The 21,449-nt window shown below is 44.7% G+C and overlaps 1 protein-coding gene across 1 annotated transcript; it reads left to right on the forward strand.

The window, feature by feature from the left end:
- The first annotated feature begins 382 nt into the window (after positions 1–382).
- MRPS30 (mitochondrial ribosomal protein S30) lies at positions 383–20,604 on the forward strand. Its single transcript, XM_040421268.1, has 5 exons — positions 383–969; positions 14,406–14,551; positions 16,437–16,542; positions 17,950–18,126; positions 20,242–20,604. The coding sequence occupies exons 1-5, from the start codon at positions 426–428 to the stop codon at positions 20,505–20,507; spliced, it is 1,239 nt and encodes a 412-aa protein (XP_040277202.1). The 5' UTR covers positions 383–425; the 3' UTR covers positions 20,508–20,604.
- Positions 20,605–21,449: the final 845 nt, after the last annotated feature.

Consider the following 21,449-nt stretch of genomic DNA (forward strand, 5'->3'; position numbering starts at 1 on the left):
GCCTAAGGTCTCACAAAGTCTAGAGCCGCCTCTGAAAGTACCCTTATGCTTTCTATTTTCTAACATGTATTTACTGTATGGAGGAGCCTGAGAGAAATCCGGATGTGAACATAACCTTACAACCCCAGGATGATAACTCAGAGATACAATGGCGGCTAACACATTACTATGACACAGGTCCCATCCATCTCCTCTCTGCTGGGAGGACCAGCTCTCCTCTACCAACAAACATTGTGCGCATGCGCGTATGTCACCCTGACGTCTCCTACTGCACGTGCTTCTAAGGACTCGGCGCAGATTCATGGGCGGGGCCAAACGTCAGAGGTCGTTAAGCCCTCATTGGTCCGCTTCCAGTCAGCTGACTCCCAGCTGTCCACTCAGAACGCGCTGCGGGAAGGTCGCGTCCTTGGTTGCCGGGGCACAAGATGGCGGGCCGCAGGATCTTCGGAAAGCTGCGGCACAATGCGGAGCTGCCGGCCGCCCTGTATTTACCCCCGGAGCCCCCCGCGGCCTCCCCCTCTCTGTACCCGCCAATTGTGGCCTCCATGACGGCCAAGAGCAAGGCGTCCAGGCGGCGGCGGATAGAGGGCCACTACAGCCGGGTGCGCGCCCAGACAGATGCGGCCAGCAAGCTGAAGATGATCTGCGGCCTGCAGCGGCTCAAGTACGTGGTGTACCCGCAGACGCTGGCGCAGAACGCGGACCGCTGGTACCAGCACTTCACCAAGACGGCGTACGTGAGGGGGCTGCCGGCGCGGAGCTGTGCCGGGCTCGGGGAGCAGGAGCTGGCCGGCCTGAAGGCGCTGCTGTGCGAGGCGCTGCTGCAGGAGCTCCACTACGCCAAGAAGGGCCGCAGCTTCCTGTACAGGGGCCACGAGGTGTCCGCGGGGCCCTTCCTGACCGGCGCCATGAGCCTCCTCAGCAGCCAGTGCGCCCAGTACAACCCGGTGCTCGCCCGCTGCAGCCTGGGTGAGTGGAGGGTAGCAGAGACTACGACTCCCAGCATGCTGACCACTCCTAATTACTGCAGGGCTGGTCAACCTACAGCTCCCACCATGTCCTGCTGTTAGCTGCAGGCAGACTAGGCATGCTGGGAGTTGTAGTTTTGCTTGGCCAGCCCTGCCTTAAAGGGGAAGTCCAGGTGACCTCTTTGATCCTGGACCACTACTGAATTGCCGAAGCCCTTTAACACCCTTTGTGTTACTGGGAATCTGACGCCGTCTCACAGATGTCAGCAGATGGTCCTCCAATGGTAGATGTCCGCATCGGGCTGTCCGATGTCAGCATGCCCGATCTGTTGTCCCTGTGATCCGGAGTCTGACAAAGAGCGGTCTCCTGCTAACCTGTGAAAGGAGTCGGGAGGGATCTGAGCGGTGCTAAAGGGCGATGTGCCAAGAACTGCCACCCCTTTCACACGGCTCAGAGATTGCTCATTATCGGCCACCTGCACTCGAGTACGGGTGAGTAGTGTTGAGCGAACTTGTGTCTAAAGTTCGGGTTATCGGGGGCGGAGCTTGGCTGCAGAGCGAGACGCACATGTCTGTGTGAGCTCTGCTCTTGGTTACGCTCACACAAGCTTATACAGGCACAACTGACAACTAGAAATGGGCAAAGTCGGCAGAGAAAGAGCCAAGGACACTCCGGGTGCACGTGGGAATCATTCTACCCACGGAGAAATGGAGAAATTCCTGAGGAGAGGAGTCGGGCCGACTAGAGCCGAATCCAAGATGGCGCCGGAAAGAGAAGCTTCCGAGCATGGGGAGCAAACGGATGCCTCGGTCGACTCCGATGGAGGTAGGGACAGCGAAACTAGCTCCAGACGTCCCAGAGATAACCTCCCAGTATCAAGGGACTTTATTACTCAAGCACTGGGGGCCGCACTAGCTCCGGTGAGACAGGATCTACAAGATATTAAAACCGATCTGAAACAGGTTGGTGAAAGGGTAGAAGCCCTGGAAGCGGGATGGGAAGGAACTACTGCTTTCAACTCAGCAGTGGCACATAGCTTTGACCATGCCCAAGCCCATATCAATCAGCTATATAATCTGATAGAAGACCAAGATAATCGTGGGCGCAGGAACAACCTGCGTATAAAAGGAGTTCCAGAGACTCTGCTCCCAGACGTTATCATGACTTCCATGTTGGAACTTTTTCATAAAATCCTAGGCCCGGACGCCACAGATGATTTCACTATGGACAGGGCCCATAGAGCGTTACGTCCTCCGCCTAAACCTCAAGAACCACCAAGGGACATAATATGTCGCTTAACTAGCTTTACAACTAAGGAGAAGTTACTCAAAGTGGCAAGAGATAAACACCCAATAGCCTGCTTCGGTTCCACAATTACTTTATTCCAAGATCTGTCGCCTATGACCTTGCAAAAAAGGCGAGCCCTAAAGCCACTCTTGGAGATTCTCCAAAATAGGAAAATTATATACCGCTGGCTTCATCCGTTCGGCCTGCTGGTTAATACGCCAGGACGCAAAGTCGTGATTAGATCACCTGCTGACCTTATCCAGATTTACAATATCCTGGAAACAGAGCCGCTGGATATCCAGGACTGGACCACTGTGAAGAATCTCACAGATCTACCTGCTGTCCCGACGCTGACCGCCTGGACCCCTGCCTCGTCTTCTAGATCTCAGAGGCAAAAGAAGAATTTGTCCAGAATGACACCTAAGCGGCTGACATTACATCCAGATTGAGATAATATGCCTATTTTATATTGCTAGGTTATATATATTTAAAGAGAGGTACTGAGCATGTATGGGTATTTCCTAGATTTAATTAAGGAAAAATGATGCTGCCATTATGATGTTTTTCATCTGTTGTTTTCAGTTAAGATGTATGGGAGTTATCCCCACGGATGTTATAAGGGGATAGGAAAATCATAGGATGTGTACCTCTCTTTTTCTGGTGCTCGCCTAGGTTTCCCCCTGTCCTCTCACCTTCCGCTCCACTATCAGAGAGCTTTAATGGCTAGAGGTTATGTTAGAGGGAGAGGCGGAGGGGGAGGGACTGGGGAGTAGAGGTAATACTAGTTAATATAGTATTAGGATTGTTTCACAAGCCATACATTCAATAGTCCTGATAACTTGTGCTTATTTTACTATTTCCAGTTGTGACATTAGGAAGTTATTTATGCTTGTGTGCGCGGAATAACCGTGTTCTAGGTCCAATTCTCCTCCCCTAAATTATCTCCCTCAGTGAGGAGATTTTGTTATTATGATGGTTATCTTATTACTGTCTATCATATATGTTACATGTCTAGAGATATCTTTGGATTCATGTATGAAGGTTATTTTCTTTATTCATTTTATATTGCGTTTTCCATTTTTTCCTCCCCCCCCTCTCCCACTTCTCTCCCTGCAGCGGACGTTTCAGTGTTCATCCTCTATAGATCTCATTGACCATACACTGAACATACAAGAAATCATGAAATGGCTACCATAAAGATTTGTTCCTTTAATGTCAGAGGGTTAAACTCGCCTGCCAAAAGAAGTCAGATAATTCAACTCATGCGTAAGCAAAAGGTGAGCGTCTTGATGTTACAAGAGACACATTTTAAGAAGGGCCACGTGCCGCGGATGAGCCACCTTACTTATAACAGGTGGTTCCACGGTACATGGCCCTCCTCAGCCTCAAAGGGGGTCTCAATTGCCTTTCACAAGAACTTTCCCCTAGCCGTTAGTTCTACCTTGGAGGATCCAGAGGGTAGATACCTCTTTATTAAGGGAACAATTGGGAACAGTACATACACGTTTTGTAATTTATATGCACCTAACATTGCACAAACCAAATGGATATGCACTACCTTAAACCTCCTAAAAGATTTTACAGAAGGTATTTTATTAATTGGGGGAGACCTAAATATCACAATGCATCCGCTTATAGATTCATCGACGGGTGTATCATCTACTTCACAAATAGCTTTAAAAAAAATACAATCAGCTATACACTCACTAGGATTGGTAGATGTATGGAGGATATTAAATCCTAATGTTAAGGACTACTCCCATTACTCAGTGGCCCACAGATCATATCAGAGACTTGATTATCTGTTTGTCCCGGCCTATAAGCTGACCTCTTGTACCAGCGCCTCAATTGGCACTATGCTGCTCTCAGATCATGCCCCGGTGTCTTTGGAGATGAGCTTTGAGTCTTTACCTAGACCTATGTCTAATTGGAGGCTCAATGAGACGTTATTAGACTCATTGGAACATGTCCAAAAAGCCACAGAAAAATTAGAGGAATATTTCCAACTAAATGAGACCCCAGATATAGCGCAAGGAATGGTATGGGAGGCCCACAAGGCTGTAATAAGAGGTCACTTTATAAGTTTGGGCTCCTTCCTTAAAAAGAAAAGAGAAGAGCAGGTATTGTCTCTGACAAAGAAAATACAAACTCTAGAAACTTCTCATAAAAGAACTAGATCTGAAAAGGACCTTAATGAATTGAATTTAGTACGTTCATCCCTCAAGAATATCCTGAATCAGAAAACGGCAAAGCTTTTTCTCTCTGCACGATTTAAGTATTATGCGCATGGGGACAAAGCTTCAAAGTTTTTGATTGCACAGATTAAAAAGAGGAAAGCTAAATCATATATACAAAAAATACGCACTACCACATCCTCTTTGGCTAGGAATACAGCAGATATAGCTAAAAGGTTCAAGGAATTTTATGAGGCATTATATAATCTCCGTACTAATGATACACTTCAGGATAGAGATCTTAGATCAAAAAAGATTGATGACTGGTTAGCGTCTCTGAAACTTCCTACTCTGGGAAACCAACAAATAAATTCTCTAATCAGACCTATTACAATGCAGGAACTAATAGAGGTGATTAAATCAATCCCGATGCATAAATGTCCGGGTCCCGATGGCCTTCCGATGATCTATTACCGCAAATTTCAGAAAGCTCTTCTCCCACAATTTTTGAAATTGTGTAATGATACATTTAGAGGGATACCATTACCAGAACAGATGTTGATGGCTCACATCACCATCATCCCTAAAGAGGGTAAGGATGTAACAAATTGCGCGAGTTATAGACCCATATCTTTATTAAATAACGATTTAAAGATGTTTGCAAAAATTTTAGCACTTAGGCTAAAACCGTTATTGCCAAACCTGGTCAATAACGAACAAGTTGGATTTGTAGCGGGGAGAGAGGGTAGGATGAACACCACTCGTCTTCTCAACATTATTCAATATGCACGTAGCCGCTCTGTTCCATTATTATTATTGGGAACAGACGCCGAAAAAGCATTTGACCGCATAGATTGGTTGTTTATGCAGAAAGCCTTGACGAGGTTTAAAATTCCTATAGACTTTGTCAATGCTATCATGGCTATGTATTCTAAGCCGTCAGCTAAGGTGGTGGTCAATGATACACTCTCTCCCCCTCTACGAATTTCAAATGGGACAAGACAGGGCTGTCCTTTGTCGCCCTTGTTATTTGTCTTAACAGTCGAGTGTTTATTCCAGGCTATAAGACAGGATGATAGAATACGGGGTGTCGAGTTACAAGGAGTTCATCACCAATTAGCGGCGTTCGCTGATGACCTTTTGGTAATAATCACAAATCCTAAGGATGCGTTCTTAGCTATTCAGTCATTATTCGAACTCTTTGGGGATTTATCCAACTTTTTGATTAATCCGACAAAGTCTCAAGTCCTGAATGTGACATTGGATACCCAAACTCAAAGGGATTTGGAACTCCACACACCGTATCAATGGTCAAATACTAGTATTAAGTTCTTAGGCATTAAACTTACATCGGATCCTGCTCGACTATATACTGAGAATTACATATGTCTATCTGATGAAATCAAACATACGTTAGATTCATGGGAGATCCCATTTACTTCATGGTTTGGCAGACGCTCCTTAATCAAAACCATTATATTACCAAAAGTTTTATACTATCTTCAAACACTCCCCATTCTCCTCCCTCGATCCTTTTTCGCAAAATTGGAATCAACCCTCTCCAAATTTTTGTGGAATAAAAAAAGACCTAGACTTACAAAACAATACACTTATTTACCTATCAAACAAGGAGGTATGGGGGTACCGGACTTCCATGGCTATTATTTAGCTGTTCATGGAATGAGATGTTTAGAATGGTTGCGTTATAAAGGTGATAGACTTGACATACAATCTGAGTTTGCCATAAGCCACTCTGCTATCCGACAGTTACTTCTACTTAGTAATCATACAACTGAAACAGATATCGAAAACGTCATTACTAAGAATACGATACGACTTTGGAAACAAAAATTGTGCTCTCACTTTCTTACTACCACATTTTCCCCTCTGATACAACTGAGAGATATCCTACAAGATGCACCTCCACAATTTATTCAAACCCTACCTGAAAAGGCAAAGACTTTGACTACATCAGCTGTAGATCTGTTAGATGCTTGGGGTGCATTAAGAGATGATTGGGATAAAGAAGCCAATATCTCTCCTTTATCATTTTTGCATAAAATGCATATAAGAAACTATCTGAAACCAATGACCCCATTACATAAAACAGATCCCACAGGATTTGAAAAAATAGCTCTCCAAAAACAGGATCCTATTAAAAAAATCTCTATACTGTATTCTATGATACTTACCTTTTCAAGCGCAAAGACTAACCCATACTTAGCAAAATGGGAACGAGATTTAAGTTTAGATAAGGAAGATAAATCACTTCTCAGGTGTCTCTCTATGACCCCAAAGATCTCAACGTGTGTGAGATTACAAGAAAATTATTTTAAAATACTCACTAGATGGTATTATACACCAGAAATCTTACATAAAATGTATCCAGATGTGAGTGAAAGTTGCTGGAGATGTAATAAAGAGATTGGAACCTTTTTTCACATATGGTGGAAATGCGAGGTGATTGGGGATTATTGGATTCAAATCTGCTCAACAATCACAAAGATAAGTAAATGCTCGGTCCTACCATCTCCACAGGTTTGCTTATTGAATTTACTGGACAAATTAAAGTGTTGTGGGTCGACCAAACGTCTCATTTCCCACCTGCTCGCTGCTGCACGAGTCTTAGTTGCTGTAAAATGGCGAAATACCTCCCCTCCCTCATTGAGTACGTGGGAAATTAAATGTGACGATATATATAGAATGGAGCAAATTGCAGGATGGGAAAACAGATCCACTCTGGTATTCCAAAAAGTGTGGAGTCCATGGGTAGCATACAGAGGATTCCAATCTCTATAAAGTAATATTCTTACCACCTTCTGATTATGGTGCTGAAAAGGTCTGAGCTCTGTTTATGCGAGGAGACTGAAACGTGCGCTGCAACATCCAACTCCCCTCCCTCCCATTGTCTTACCTTTATCCTTCCTCCCCCCCTCCCTTTAATCATATTTAATTTGTGCTACACTCTAATGTTGTGTTCAACTCTTTATCTCGAGTTTGTAAATCGAGTGGAAAAGCTGTCTTATAATGTATAAGATGTCATTATCATTTTTAATGATTTCTGTAAAGATCTTTACAATATTTCTGTACTTATGAGACAAATATGTACAATAAAATTTGTTTGAATCATAAAGTTCGGGTTATCGAAGAATCCGTGGTAGCGGAATCCATAACGCGATTCTTCGATAACCCGAACTTAAAACACAAGTTCGCTCAGCGCTACGGGTGAGCGCACATCGGAGTCGCAAAGTCGGCAGAGAAAGAGCCAAGGACACTCCGGGTGCACGTGGGAATCATTCTACCCACGGAGAAATGGAGAAATTCCTGAGGAGAGGAGTCGGGCCGACTAGAGCCGAATCCAAGATGGCGCCGGAAAGAGAAGCTTCCGAGCATGGGGAGCAAACGGATGCCTCGGTCGACTCCGATGGAGGTAGGGACAGCGAAACTAGCTCCAGACGTCCCAGAGATAACCTCCCAGTATCAAGGGACTTTATTACTCAAGCACTGGGGGCCGCACTAGCTCCGGTGAGACAGGATCTACAAGATATTAAAACCGATCTGAAACAGGTTGGTGAAAGGGTAGAAGCCCTGGAAGCGGGATGGGAAGGAACTACTGCTTTCAACTCAGCAGTGGCACATAGCTTTGACCATGCCCAAGCCCATATCAATCAGCTATATAATCTGATAGAAGACCAAGATAATCGTGGGCGCAGGAACAACCTGCGTATAAAAGGAGTTCCAGAGACTCTGCTCCCAGACGTTATCATGACTTCCATGTTGGAACTTTTTCATAAAATCCTAGGCCCGGACGCCACAGATGATTTCACTATGGACAGGGCCCATAGAGCGTTACGTCCTCCGCCTAAACCTCAAGAACCACCAAGGGACATAATATGTCGCTTAACTAGCTTTACAACTAAGGAGAAGTTACTCAAAGTGGCAAGAGATAAACACCCAATAGCCTGCTTCGGTTCCACAATTACTTTATTCCAAGATCTGTCGCCTATGACCTTGCAAAAAAGGCGAGCCCTAAAGCCACTCTTGGAGATTCTCCAAAATAGGAAAATTATATACCGCTGGCTTCATCCGTTCGGCCTGCTGGTTAATACGCCAGGACGCAAAGTCGTGATTAGATCACCTGCTGACCTTATCCAGATTTACAATATCCTGGAAACAGAGCCGCTGGATATCCAGGACTGGACCACTGTGAAGAATCTCACAGATCTACCTGCTGTCCCGACGCTGACCGCCTGGACCCCTGCCTCGTCTTCTAGATCTCAGAGGCAAAAGAAGAATTTGTCCAGAATGACACCTAAGCGGCTGACATTACATCCAGATTGAGATAATATGCCTATTTTATATTGCTAGGTTATATATATTTAAAGAGAGGTACTGAGCATGTATGGGTATTTCCTAGATTTAATTAAGGAAAAATGATGCTGCCATTATGATGTTTTTCATCTGTTGTTTTCAGTTAAGATGTATGGGAGTTATCCCCACGGATGTTATAAGGGGATAGGAAAATCATAGGATGTGTACCTCTCTTTTTCTGGTGCTCGCCTAGGTTTCCCCCTGTCCTCTCACCTTCCGCTCCACTATCAGAGAGCTTTAATGGCTAGAGGTTATGTTAGAGGGAGAGGCGGAGGGGGAGGGACTGGGGAGTAGAGGTAATACTAGTTAATATAGTATTAGGATTGTTTCACAAGCCATACATTCAATAGTCCTGATAACTTGTGCTTATTTTACTATTTCCAGTTGTGACATTAGGAAGTTATTTATGCTTGTGTGCGCGGAATAACCGTGTTCTAGGTCCAATTCTCCTCCCCTAAATTATCTCCCTCAGTGAGGAGATTTTGTTATTATGATGGTTATCTTATTACTGTCTATCATATATGTTACATGTCTAGAGATATCTTTGGATTCATGTATGAAGGTTATTTTCTTTATTCATTTTATATTGCGTTTTCCATTTTTTCCTCCCCCCCCTCTCCCACTTCTCTCCCTGCAGCGGACGTTTCAGTGTTCATCCTCTATAGATCTCATTGACCATACACTGAACATACAAGAAATCATGAAATGGCTACCATAAAGATTTGTTCCTTTAATGTCAGAGGGTTAAACTCGCCTGCCAAAAGAAGTCAGATAATTCAACTCATGCGTAAGCAAAAGGTGAGCGTCTTGATGTTACAAGAGACACATTTTAAGAAGGGCCACGTGCCGCGGATGAGCCACCTTACTTATAACAGGTGGTTCCACGGTACATGGCCCTCCTCAGCCTCAAAGGGGGTCTCAATTGCCTTTCACAAGAACTTTCCCCTAGCCGTTAGTTCTACCTTGGAGGATCCAGAGGGTAGATACCTCTTTATTAAGGGAACAATTGGGAACAGTACATACACGTTTTGTAATTTATATGCACCTAACATTGCACAAACCAAATGGATATGCACTACCTTAAACCTCCTAAAAGATTTTACAGAAGGTATTTTATTAATTGGGGGAGACCTAAATATCACAATGCATCCGCTTATAGATTCATCGACGGGTGTATCATCTACTTCACAAATAGCTTTAAAAAAAATACAATCAGCTATACACTCACTAGGATTGGTAGATGTATGGAGGATATTAAATCCTAATGTTAAGGACTACTCCCATTACTCAGTGGCCCACAGATCATATCAGAGACTTGATTATCTGTTTGTCCCGGCCTATAAGCTGACCTCTTGTACCAGCGCCTCAATTGGCACTATGCTGCTCTCAGATCATGCCCCGGTGTCTTTGGAGATGAGCTTTGAGTCTTTACCTAGACCTATGTCTAATTGGAGGCTCAATGAGACGTTATTAGACTCATTGGAACATGTCCAAAAAGCCACAGAAAAATTAGAGGAATATTTCCAACTAAATGAGACCCCAGATATAGCGCAAGGAATGGTATGGGAGGCCCACAAGGCTGTAATAAGAGGTCACTTTATAAGTTTGGGCTCCTTCCTTAAAAAGAAAAGAGAAGAGCAGGTATTGTCTCTGACAAAGAAAATACAAACTCTAGAAACTTCTCATAAAAGAACTAGATCTGAAAAGGACCTTAATGAATTGAATTTAGTACGTTCATCCCTCAAGAATATCCTGAATCAGAAAACGGCAAAGCTTTTTCTCTCTGCACGATTTAAGTATTATGCGCATGGGGACAAAGCTTCAAAGTTTTTGATTGCACAGATTAAAAAGAGGAAAGCTAAATCATATATACAAAAAATACGCACTACCACATCCTCTTTGGCTAGGAATACAGCAGATATAGCTAAAAGGTTCAAGGAATTTTATGAGGCATTATATAATCTCCGTACTAATGATACACTTCAGGATAGAGATCTTAGATCAAAAAAGATTGATGACTGGTTAGCGTCTCTGAAACTTCCTACTCTGGGAAACCAACAAATAAATTCTCTAATCAGACCTATTACAATGCAGGAACTAATAGAGGTGATTAAATCAATCCCGATGCATAAATGTCCGGGTCCCGATGGCCTTCCGATGATCTATTACCGCAAATTTCAGAAAGCTCTTCTCCCACAATTTTTGAAATTGTGTAATGATACATTTAGAGGGATACCATTACCAGAACAGATGTTGATGGCTCACATCACCATCATCCCTAAAGAGGGTAAGGATGTAACAAATTGCGCGAGTTATAGACCCATATCTTTATTAAATAACGATTTAAAGATGTTTGCAAAAATTTTAGCACTTAGGCTAAAACCGTTATTGCCAAACCTGGTCAATAACGAACAAGTTGGATTTGTAGCGGGGAGAGAGGGTAGGATGAACACCACTCGTCTTCTCAACATTATTCAATATGCACGTAGCCGCTCTGTTCCATTATTATTATTGGGAACAGACGCCGAAAAAGCATTTGACCGCATAGATTGGTTGTTTATGCAGAAAGCCTTGACGAGGTTTAAAATTCCTATAGACTTTGTCAATGCTATCATGGCTATGTATTCTAAGCCGTCAGCTAAGGTGGTGGTCAATGATACACTCTCTCCCCCTCTACGAATTTCAAATGGGACAAGACAGGGCTGTCCTTTGTCGCCCTTGTTATTTGTCTTAACAGTCGAGTGTTTATTCCAGGCTATAAGACAGGATGATAGAATACGGGGTGTCGAGTTACAAGGAGTTCATCACCAATTAGCGGCGTTCGCTGATGACCTTTTGGTAATAATCACAAATCCTAAGGATGCGTTCTTAGCTATTCAGTCATTATTCGAACTCTTTGGGGATTTATCCAACTTTTTGATTAATCCGACAAAGTCTCAAGTCCTGAATGTGACATTGGATACCCAAACTCAAAGGGATTTGGAACTCCACACACCGTATCAATGGTCAAATACTAGTATTAAGTTCTTAGGCATTAAACTTACATCGGATCCTGCTCGACTATATACTGAGAATTACATATGTCTATCTGATGAAATCAAACATACGTTAGATTCATGGGAGATCCCATTTACTTCATGGTTTGGCAGACGCTCCTTAATCAAAACCATTATATTACCAAAAGTTTTATACTATCTTCAAACACTCCCCATTCTCCTCCCTCGATCCTTTTTCGCAAAATTGGAATCAACCCTCTCCAAATTTTTGTGGAATAAAAAAAGACCTAGACTTACAAAACAATACACTTATTTACCTATCAAACAAGGAGGTATGGGGGTACCGGACTTCCATGGCTATTATTTAGCTGTTCATGGAATGAGATGTTTAGAATGGTTGCGTTATAAAGGTGATAGACTTGACATACAATCTGAGTTTGCCATAAGCCACTCTGCTATCCGACAGTTACTTCTACTTAGTAATCATACAACTGAAACAGATATCGAAAACGTCATTACTAAGAATACGATACGACTTTGGAAACAAAAATTGTGCTCTCACTTTCTTACTACCACATTTTCCCCTCTGATACAACTGAGAGATATCCTACAAGATGCACCTCCACAATTTATTCAAACCCTACCTGAAAAGGCAAAGACTTTGACTACATCAGCTGTAGATCTGTTAGATGCTTGGGGTGCATTAAGAGATGATTGGGATAAAGAAGCCAATATCTCTCCTTTATCATTTTTGCATAAAATGCATATAAGAAACTATCTGAAACCAATGACCCCATTACATAAAACAGATCCCACAGGATTTGAAAAAATAGCTCTCCAAAAACAGGATCCTATTAAAAAAATCTCTATACTGTATTCTATGATACTTACCTTTTCAAGCGCAAAGACTAACCCATACTTAGCAAAATGGGAACGAGATTTAAGTTTAGATAAGGAAGATAAATCACTTCTCAGGTGTCTCTCTATGACCCCAAAGATCTCAACGTGTGTGAGATTACAAGAAAATTATTTTAAAATACTCACTAGATGGTATTATACACCAGAAATCTTACATAAAATGTATCCAGATGTGAGTGAAAGTTGCTGGAGATGTAATAAAGAGATTGGAACCTTTTTTCACATATGGTGGAAATGCGAGGTGATTGGGGATTATTGGATTCAAATCTGCTCAACAATCACAAAGATAAGTAAATGCTCGGTCCTACCATCTCCACAGGTTTGCTTATTGAATTTACTGGACAAATTAAAGTGTTGTGGGTCGACCAAACGTCTCATTTCCCACCTGCTCGCTGCTGCACGAGTCTTAGTTGCTGTAAAATGGCGAAATACCTCCCCTCCCTCATTGAGTACGTGGGAAATTAAATGTGACGATATATATAGAATGGAGCAAATTGCAGGATGGGAAAACAGATCCACTCTGGTATTCCAAAAAGTGTGGAGTCCATGGGTAGCATACAGAGGATTCCAATCTCTATAAAGTAATATTCTTACCACCTTCTGATTATGGTGCTGAAAAGGTCTGAGCTCTGTTTATGCGAGGAGACTGAAACGTGCGCTGCAACATCCAACTCCCCTCCCTCCCATTGTCTTACCTTTATCCTTCCTCCCCCCCTCCCTTTAATCATATTTAATTTGTGCTACACTCTAATGTTGTGTTCAACTCTTTATCTCGAGTTTGTAAATCGAGTGGAAAAGCTGTCTTATAATGTATAAGATGTCATTATCATTTTTAATGATTTCTGTAAAGATCTTTACAATATTTCTGTACTTATGAGACAAATATGTACAATAAAATTTGTTTGAATCATAAAGTTCGGGTTATCGAAGAATCCGTGGTAGCGGAATCCATAACGCGATTCTTCGATAACCCGAACTTAAAACACAAGTTCGCTCAGCGCTACGGGTGAGCGCACATCGGAGTCGCACGGATTTCTGCGCCATATCCCCTCCAAAATCCCCAATGTCTAACCGTTCTTTTTGTTCGGATTTGATGTGGTTTTGCCGCAGATCTTGCCCTTTGTTGGAAAAGGGTGAAATCCACAGCTAAAACCGCAAACATAATTTAAGGCTAGTTTCACACTAGCGGCAAGGAACTCCGGCGGGTGAACAGCCTGTCGGATCTGTGCTGCCGCTACTGCCGGCAGCAGCACGGCAGGGCATGACGAGAGTAGGCCGGAATATAACTACGACATGTCTGGCTGCTGGGGCCCCTGCCTGTCACTAGAACAGGGGCCTGTGCTCCATGTTTGAGGGCTGCAGGAGACAATCGTGTGTCCGCTCTCGGGGACGGCAGGGATAGTGAGGACAAGTGCTCGGCCATCTCCGGCTGCCCCATAGGGCTGAATGATGCGCCAGCAGGCGGGGGAGCGCAGGTTACTGTTCTCTTGACTAGCGAGGGCCCCAGTGCTTGGGGCCCCATCAATCAGACACTTATCCCCTGTCTTCTGGATCTATTCTGAACTATTTGTCTAGGCCGCCTCCCCAGCTGACAGGACAGCGCAGTGCGGACAGGTGCTGTGAGACGCATCATGACTACGTTCTCCGCTGTCTCCGGCTTCTAATGTTGACGTCTCTCTTTTTCTTGCAGATATCAAGCCGCAGGTTAACCTTTACTGGTTGCGTGGCGAGACCAGGGTTCCTCGTGGCCACAGAAAGGGCCGTGTGGATCCAATCAGGTTTCAGGTCGATGACGTCCCCCTTGTACAAATCAGAGTGCCTGAACCCCTTAAAGAAGTAAGTCTTACTGGGGACTTGGTGTTAAAGGGGTTTTCCATGCTGGCCTAGCTTTTAAGATGGGTTATTGATATCTGATTGGTGGGGGTCTGACGTCCCGCTCCTCTGCCAGTTGCTGTACAATGGCTGGAAGGCCCTGGTGCGCTGTGTGGAACCGCAGCTCCGCGGTGCCCCGGCACAATCACTACACAGCGGACAGAACTCTCTGCTTCTGCCTCCATCCTACGTATAACGGTTGGATAGTGATGACCTATCGCAAGGGTAAGCCATCTCTGTCTGAAGTAGCAGAAACCCCCTTTAAGGGTCCATTGACACATCCGTGTGTGTTTTGTGGATCCGCAAAACACAGACAGCTGCAATGTGCGTTCCGCATTTTGCGGACCACACCTTGCCAGCACTAAGAGAATATTCTTGTCCGCTATTGCGGACAAGAATAGGACAAGTTCTTTTTTTTTTCAGGATCGGAATTGCAGACCCAGAAGTGCGGGTCCGCAATTACGGATCGGGGCCGCACGTTAGGGTACTTTCACACTAGCGGTTTTCTTTTCCGCTATTGTGTTCCGTCACTGGGGCTCAATACCAGAAAAGAACTGATCAGTTTTATCCTAATGCATTCTAAATGGAGAGCGATCCGTTCAGGATGCATCAGTTCAGTCCCTTTTACGTTTTTTGTCTGGAGAAAATACCGCAGCATGCTGCAGTTTTCTCTCCGGCCAAAAATCCTGAACACTTGCCAGAATGCCGGCATTAATTTCCAATGGAATCTATTAGTACCAGATCCGGCATTAAGTGTTTCGGCAAAACGGATCCGGTTTTGTGGTCTGCGCATGAGCAGACATTTAAAAATGCAAAAAATAAATAAATACAGGCTCTGTTTTTCCGGATGACACCGGCAAGACGGATCCGGTATTTCAATGCATTTGTCAGATGGATCCGCATCCAGATCCGTCCGACAAATGCCATCCGTTTGCGTTACGCTTGCCGGTATCCTCTACCGCAAGTGTGAAAGTACCCTTAAATTAATAAACTACAACTTATTCTGAATCTGTTCCCATAAAACTATACATCACTCTGCTCCGCTCCTCCTGCTCTAGAACACACTGCCTGCAGATTGCACTGAATTTTTATGGTGGCTTTTTAAATGGGTTTCCCTTTAAATGCCATAAAAATAACCCTCCATTTAAATTCTTTGCTGACTGGCAGTATGCGTTTACTTCCCCGTAGTGATGGCATGCTGTACATGGATGTCACTGCAGCAGCCAATCATTGGCATCAGTGGCAATGCTACAATGTACAGCATGTGACTGCTGAGGCCAGTGATTGGCTGTTTGTCGTCTGTACGTATACAATGTCATTGCCGCTGGGGACAGCGCTCGCAGCTCTGTTCATCTGGGTTCCCCAAAGTTGTTCCCGTCCAGTGTTCTCAGTTTGGCACACTACTGTAAATTGCTGTCCCCAATGCACGGGCACAGTCCCTGTGGCCTCGCTGATGGATGCAGACCTATTCAACTTGAATCCATCTACACCTCAAAAAAATTGAGCGTATTCATTTTTTTTTTTTGCGGTGCGGTGGCACGGGCTGAAATGCCACGGCAGTGCTCCATCGTGCTTGTGTGGCCTTCTGCCCGGTGCTTTCGCTCCATATCTTCTGGATTGCGGACTGATTCAAAAAAATGAGTCCACATCTGAGATACGGAGCGCACATGGCCGGTACCCGTATTTTGCGGACCCGCTGTTTGAGGGCCACAATACGGTCAAGTCCTGAGCCCTAAGACGCAGATTTGGTTTCCCATATTTCTGCTGATGGATCTCGGCCGTAAGCATCTTCTCGGGACTTTTCCGGCCGGTGTCTGGTCAGGATAACGATGCATCTTTTTCTCTGCAGTTTGTTCCTTTAGACTTTGTCGTACCTGAAGAAGTTCCTGTTGTTTCTCATGAGCCGAGCAGGTTACCGCTGTTTCAGAGACAATATGAGAACAACGTATTCATAGGTAAATTCATTTATTATTATTATTTTTTTATTCCCTCAAGAAAAAACCTTTGGCAAACCCTGACCAACCAGATGACGCTCCAGCATACCTACCCTGCTTATAGCCACATTGACTAGAATAGCCTGACGTGCTGGATGATATCGCACGGAAAATTAGATCATAGATCACTGATACAGTTGCAGACAGCCTGGGAAATGCGGTAGTATGCTTCACAGACCAGCCTGTCAGCTTCCTTCTTGAATTGTTGAAATTTTTATTTTATTCTCTCCCCCCCCCCCCCCCCCCCCCCATAACCCCCCCCCCCTCCCCGCCTTCCTGCTGGGGTGTGGGGATTCCGAATCTGTGGAAATAGCCTGAAGACACTACACCTGCAGCATGCTGAGTATTTGGTAAAAAAAAAAAATTTAAAAATGTGTGTTGAAATGCATCAGTCACAAAAATGCCCCAAAGAACACAGAATTTTTAAGAAGTTTTGTTAAACCACCTTTTAAAGGGGTTGTCTGGTTTCAATTATTGATGACCTATCCTCAGGAACGGTCATGTATATCAGATGGGCGGGGGTCTGACTCCCCGCATCCCCGCCGATCAGCTGTTTGAAGAGAACACAGTGCAGCTGCTTTGTCTCCTGTTTACCTGCTCGCGGTGAGTAGTGCGATCACAACTCTGCTGTCACACTCGCTTCTATAGGACGGAGCAGTTGTAGTTGCACGCCATCCCCTTTGTGTAAATGCAATGGCGGAGTTGTAATTACACATGCTTGCTGCTGCAGTGGTAAACGGTGGAGAGAATGCAGCCGCCGGGATCTGATATTGATGACCTAGCCCGAGGACAGGAACCACTCGGTTCATTTCATATTGCAAAGTGAGCACAGCATCATTACTCACAACCATGAGGTACAACAAATGCCGTCTTTTCTTTATTCAGTCATTAGACTTGGATCCATAATTTCAATATAACATATTGGGAACGCTGACTTTCCTGCCCATCCGAGTGGTGTTTCGGGAGACACGTCCCCTTACTCATGCATGATACAGTAGTTTCCCAGCCAGTGACATTTTGTCCCGGCCTGGACTCCCATCGCTGCCGGGGGTCACACAGCATTATATTGATTTATGATGCTATGTAACCCTTACAGTTCTGGAATGTATTGGATAACACTGGCATAATGCTGTCAGTGTTATCCAATACATTCCAGAACTGTAAGGGTTACATAGCATTATATTGATTTATGATGCTATGTGACCGCCGGGAGCTGTGCCTCGGGAGGAACGCTCGTCTGCAAGGGGCCTAAAGGCTGCAATCTTGCAGCGTGAACATGAAGGGGCGGATTAGGACTATTTTGCATTCTTCACCCAGAAAGCATTTACTAGTAATCTTGACAGAATTTCTGCTCTACCTTTCTTACAGGTTCCAAATTAGATGACCCTTGCAGCTTTGGCCACACACAGTTTCACATTGTGCCGGACAAATTCAGCAGGGAAAGGCTACAAAAGCTGAACCGACAAGACCACATAGAAGTATTCCTGCGAGCTAATGCCATAGCAAGTCTCTTTGCTTGGACAGGAGCCCAGGCCATGTACCAAGGTAATCATTTAGGAGGTGTATGTGCCAGTGCCATGATTTAACCCCTTAGGCCACCAGAACTTACCTGTATGTCATGGACTGCAGTGCATTAAGCCTCCATGAGGTACAGGTTTGTCAAAGCAGCAAACTGTCACCATGCCTATGCACATGGTGACAGCGCTGAGATCCCAATGAGGGCAGTCCCGAGCCGGTGATCTCTCCGATTTACAGACTAGCCAAATCAATGGATTGTATCGCCGACTAAAGGTTCTGATCCCCACAGTTCGTGACTGGGGATCAGAACCTGTTGAAATAGAATTAATTTCTGAAAAGCTTTGTTGAGATAATTGAGACAATTACAGAAAATTCTAAAACAAATTAAGAGTAGAGCTACGCTGCTATTTTGGATACAAGACGTATCACGCCCAAGTATCGCGGTGTAGCAGGGCAGCCATAGAAATAAATGATGGCGCAGCTCGTCTCGCACGTTGACTGCAAGCAAGATTTTTTGCCTTTCTGTGGTCCCAGCAAATGTGAATTGCGTTGAGACATCCACTTATTTCTATGGCTGCCTTGCTGAACTGCGATTCTTGGGCCCGTGACTCGTGTCGCACCCAAAATAGCATTGGAGCTGTACCCTAAGCACATAAAGACTAGTAAATCTCCTCCATTCTGTCAGGCATGCCTGAATGGTTTCCTTTGAAGGTGTCAACTTAAATGTACTGACTATTATCATTGGGTGAGATGGGGAATGTCATGGCTTGACTACTGCCCACCTTTGAGAAAAGTTACTAGCCATTGCATGCCCAACACCCAAACTACCGACCCTTAAGGAGTTATGAAATGATCTATCCAAAGGATGAGATTAGATTGTGAGCTCCACTGAGGACAGTGAGTAATGTCTGTAATACTGAATATGTCAGCGCTACATAAGTGATCAATATAAGATTGTGAGGAGCCCAACCAGCGTCCCAAAGAACAAGGATTCCCGCTCCTAATTTAGTAGTGCGCATGTCCGGTCACTACACTTTTCGCTTCTATAGGAATGACTGTGCTTAAAGTATTAAATATTTTTTGTGGGACATCTGTTACCAGCCGCACAGCCTCCATTAATTTACACTGGGGACAGGCGGGGAAACTAGTGCAGGCGCAGTCCATCCCCATTGTAAATCAATGGAGGACACTGATGGATGGAATCCTACATCAGTGGCCATGTTCCCAGCGTAGCACTGGAAAGCAGGTGAGAAGACCTGCTTGTAAACATGAATTATTCATATAAAGCCATCAGTGCTTACAGTTTAATAATGCTTATTATTAGCATCATGCTTGTGTGGTTCCCGACACATGTGCAACCGCTAATGGATACCGGCCAACCCCTTTAATTTTGGTCGTTGTGCAAAGCATCTCCAGCAAGTGGTTTGTCCCTGTTTACTGGGGCCTTCACATTATTGCTGAAATAATTAATAAAAATATGATAGGTCCAACCGGATGCTCAGATTTCTGCTGTGGATGTGCCGGCAGCAGAGATGAGGGAATCGATTTGTTCATCAAACGGAGCTCTTGAGCAGCATGTATTGGAGGTGGAACGTTGGCAGCACAGAATTGACACCAAAATCTTTTATCAAATCCTTAAAGGGGTTATCCCATCTTGGACAATAAGGTCATATCGCTAGGATATGCCTCCATTGTCTAATAGGTGCGGGTCCCACCTCTGGGAGCCGGGGAGAGTTGTGGCTGGGGGACCCCATCCACCACCAGGCGCAGCTCCCCTCCTCTCCCATTGAAGTGAATGGGAGCGCATGCGCGGCCACCGCACCCTTTCATTTGTATGGGCCGACGGAAATAGCCGAGCCATAGAAATGAATGGAGGGCGGCTGCGCAGTGCGCCCTCCTCAACTTTCTCAGCTCCGTTCTCCTTGTAGGTGCAGGTCCCAGCGGTGGGATCCACACCTATCAGACAATGGGGCATATCCTAGCGATATGCCCCCATTGTCCAAGATGGGATAACCCCTTTAATGTGTGAGTGGGCTCTAACTGTGCAGATTTGCAGAAACGTGTCACAGCAAGCAGATTTGTTGCAGATCTTTGTCAGTGATTGTTTGTATTCTAATTCTCTTTCTCTGGCTGTTGCTGCAGGCTTCTGGAGTCAGGCAGATGTCACCAGGCCTTTTGTCTCACAGGGTGTCATTTCTGACGGGAAGCACTTTTCATTTTTCTGCTATCAGCTGAACACATTGGCCCTGGCCATGGATGCAGACAAAGACCCCAATCGTAAGAACATTTGTTGGGGCACCGAAAGTGCGCCTCTTTACGAAGTGGTGGAAAAAGATGACATCAAAGGGTTCAATGATGATGTGTTTCGGCAGCTAGTTGACTTTTTCCTCAACTCTCCAGCAGCATAGCTTCATGACCTCAAAGAATGAGCCTTCCTGATGAATTCACTTGTATATAGTCATACATGTCCTCATGCACTTCAATAAAACCTCAGATTTTTACCATCCAGAATGTGAACCGTGTCATTTATTGTGTAGTTAAGCAGCGCCCACTTTGTCCATGTAATATGTGGGCACGCTGAGTCCTCCAGAGAAAGGCGCTCATTACAGTGCTGTACATTCTGGGTAAAAGATGGCACTATTTATGGTGGGTTCTCATGTAGGTTTCTGCTGGCGGTTCTCAGTCTTAAGACTCATGCACACGGCCATCGCCCAGCCGTGCCCATATTGCAGCCTGCAAGCAGCGGGTCCTCAATATAACGGCACAGGCCGTTTGTGCACCGCATCACGGATGCAGATCCATTCACCTGAACACAAGAAAAGGAACGAATGCACTACTTTTTTACAGTGCGGACTGTAGGATGCAGATTGCGGACCCTATTCGAGTGAATGGGTCCTGCTCCCGCATATGGCGGCACTACGGTCGCTGCCCGTGCATTGTGGATGGCAAGCTGCACTCCACAGCATGGGCCTGGCTGGCACACTTTCGTGTGCATATGAGCCCTTAGTGGTGGTTTTGCCAAAAACATTTAGCTCCAGATGCAGGCTATGGCAAATATTAAACCGAACACACGTGTTTGCTTCTGGCATTTGTTATTTTTGCATCTTCTCTGTAGGTAAAAAGGGAGTCTGTCAATTGGAAAATAACCATTAAACTAATCACATTGCCTGGTAGGGGTGCATCTATGTACTGCTCAAGCTGGCCTCATGCACACAGCATAGAAACATAGAATGTGTCGGCAGATAAGAACCATTTGGCCCATCTAGTCTGCCCAATATACTGAATACTATGGATAGCCCCCAGCCCTATCTTATATGAAGGATGGCCTTATGCCTATCCCATGCATGCTT

Source organism: Bufo bufo, chromosome 2 (genome assembly GCF_905171765.1).
Source record: "Bufo bufo chromosome 2, aBufBuf1.1, whole genome shotgun sequence".
Lineage (NCBI taxonomy): Eukaryota > Metazoa > Chordata > Amphibia > Anura > Bufonidae > Bufo > Bufo bufo.

Excerpts from the sequence above, each read along its gene's own strand:
- MRPS30 (XM_040421268.1), top strand. The coding sequence starts at position 426 with ATGGCGGGCCGCAGGATCTTCGGAAAGCTGCGGCACAATGCGGAGCTG. Across the intron at positions 14,552-16,436 it reads TGCCTGAACCCCTTAAAGAA|TTTGTTCCTTTAGACTTTGT; the intron begins GTAAGTCTTACT and ends TTTTCTCTGCAG. Across the intron at positions 18,127-20,241 it reads AGCCCAGGCCATGTACCAAG|GCTTCTGGAGTCAGGCAGAT; the intron begins GTAATCATTTAG and ends CTGTTGCTGCAG.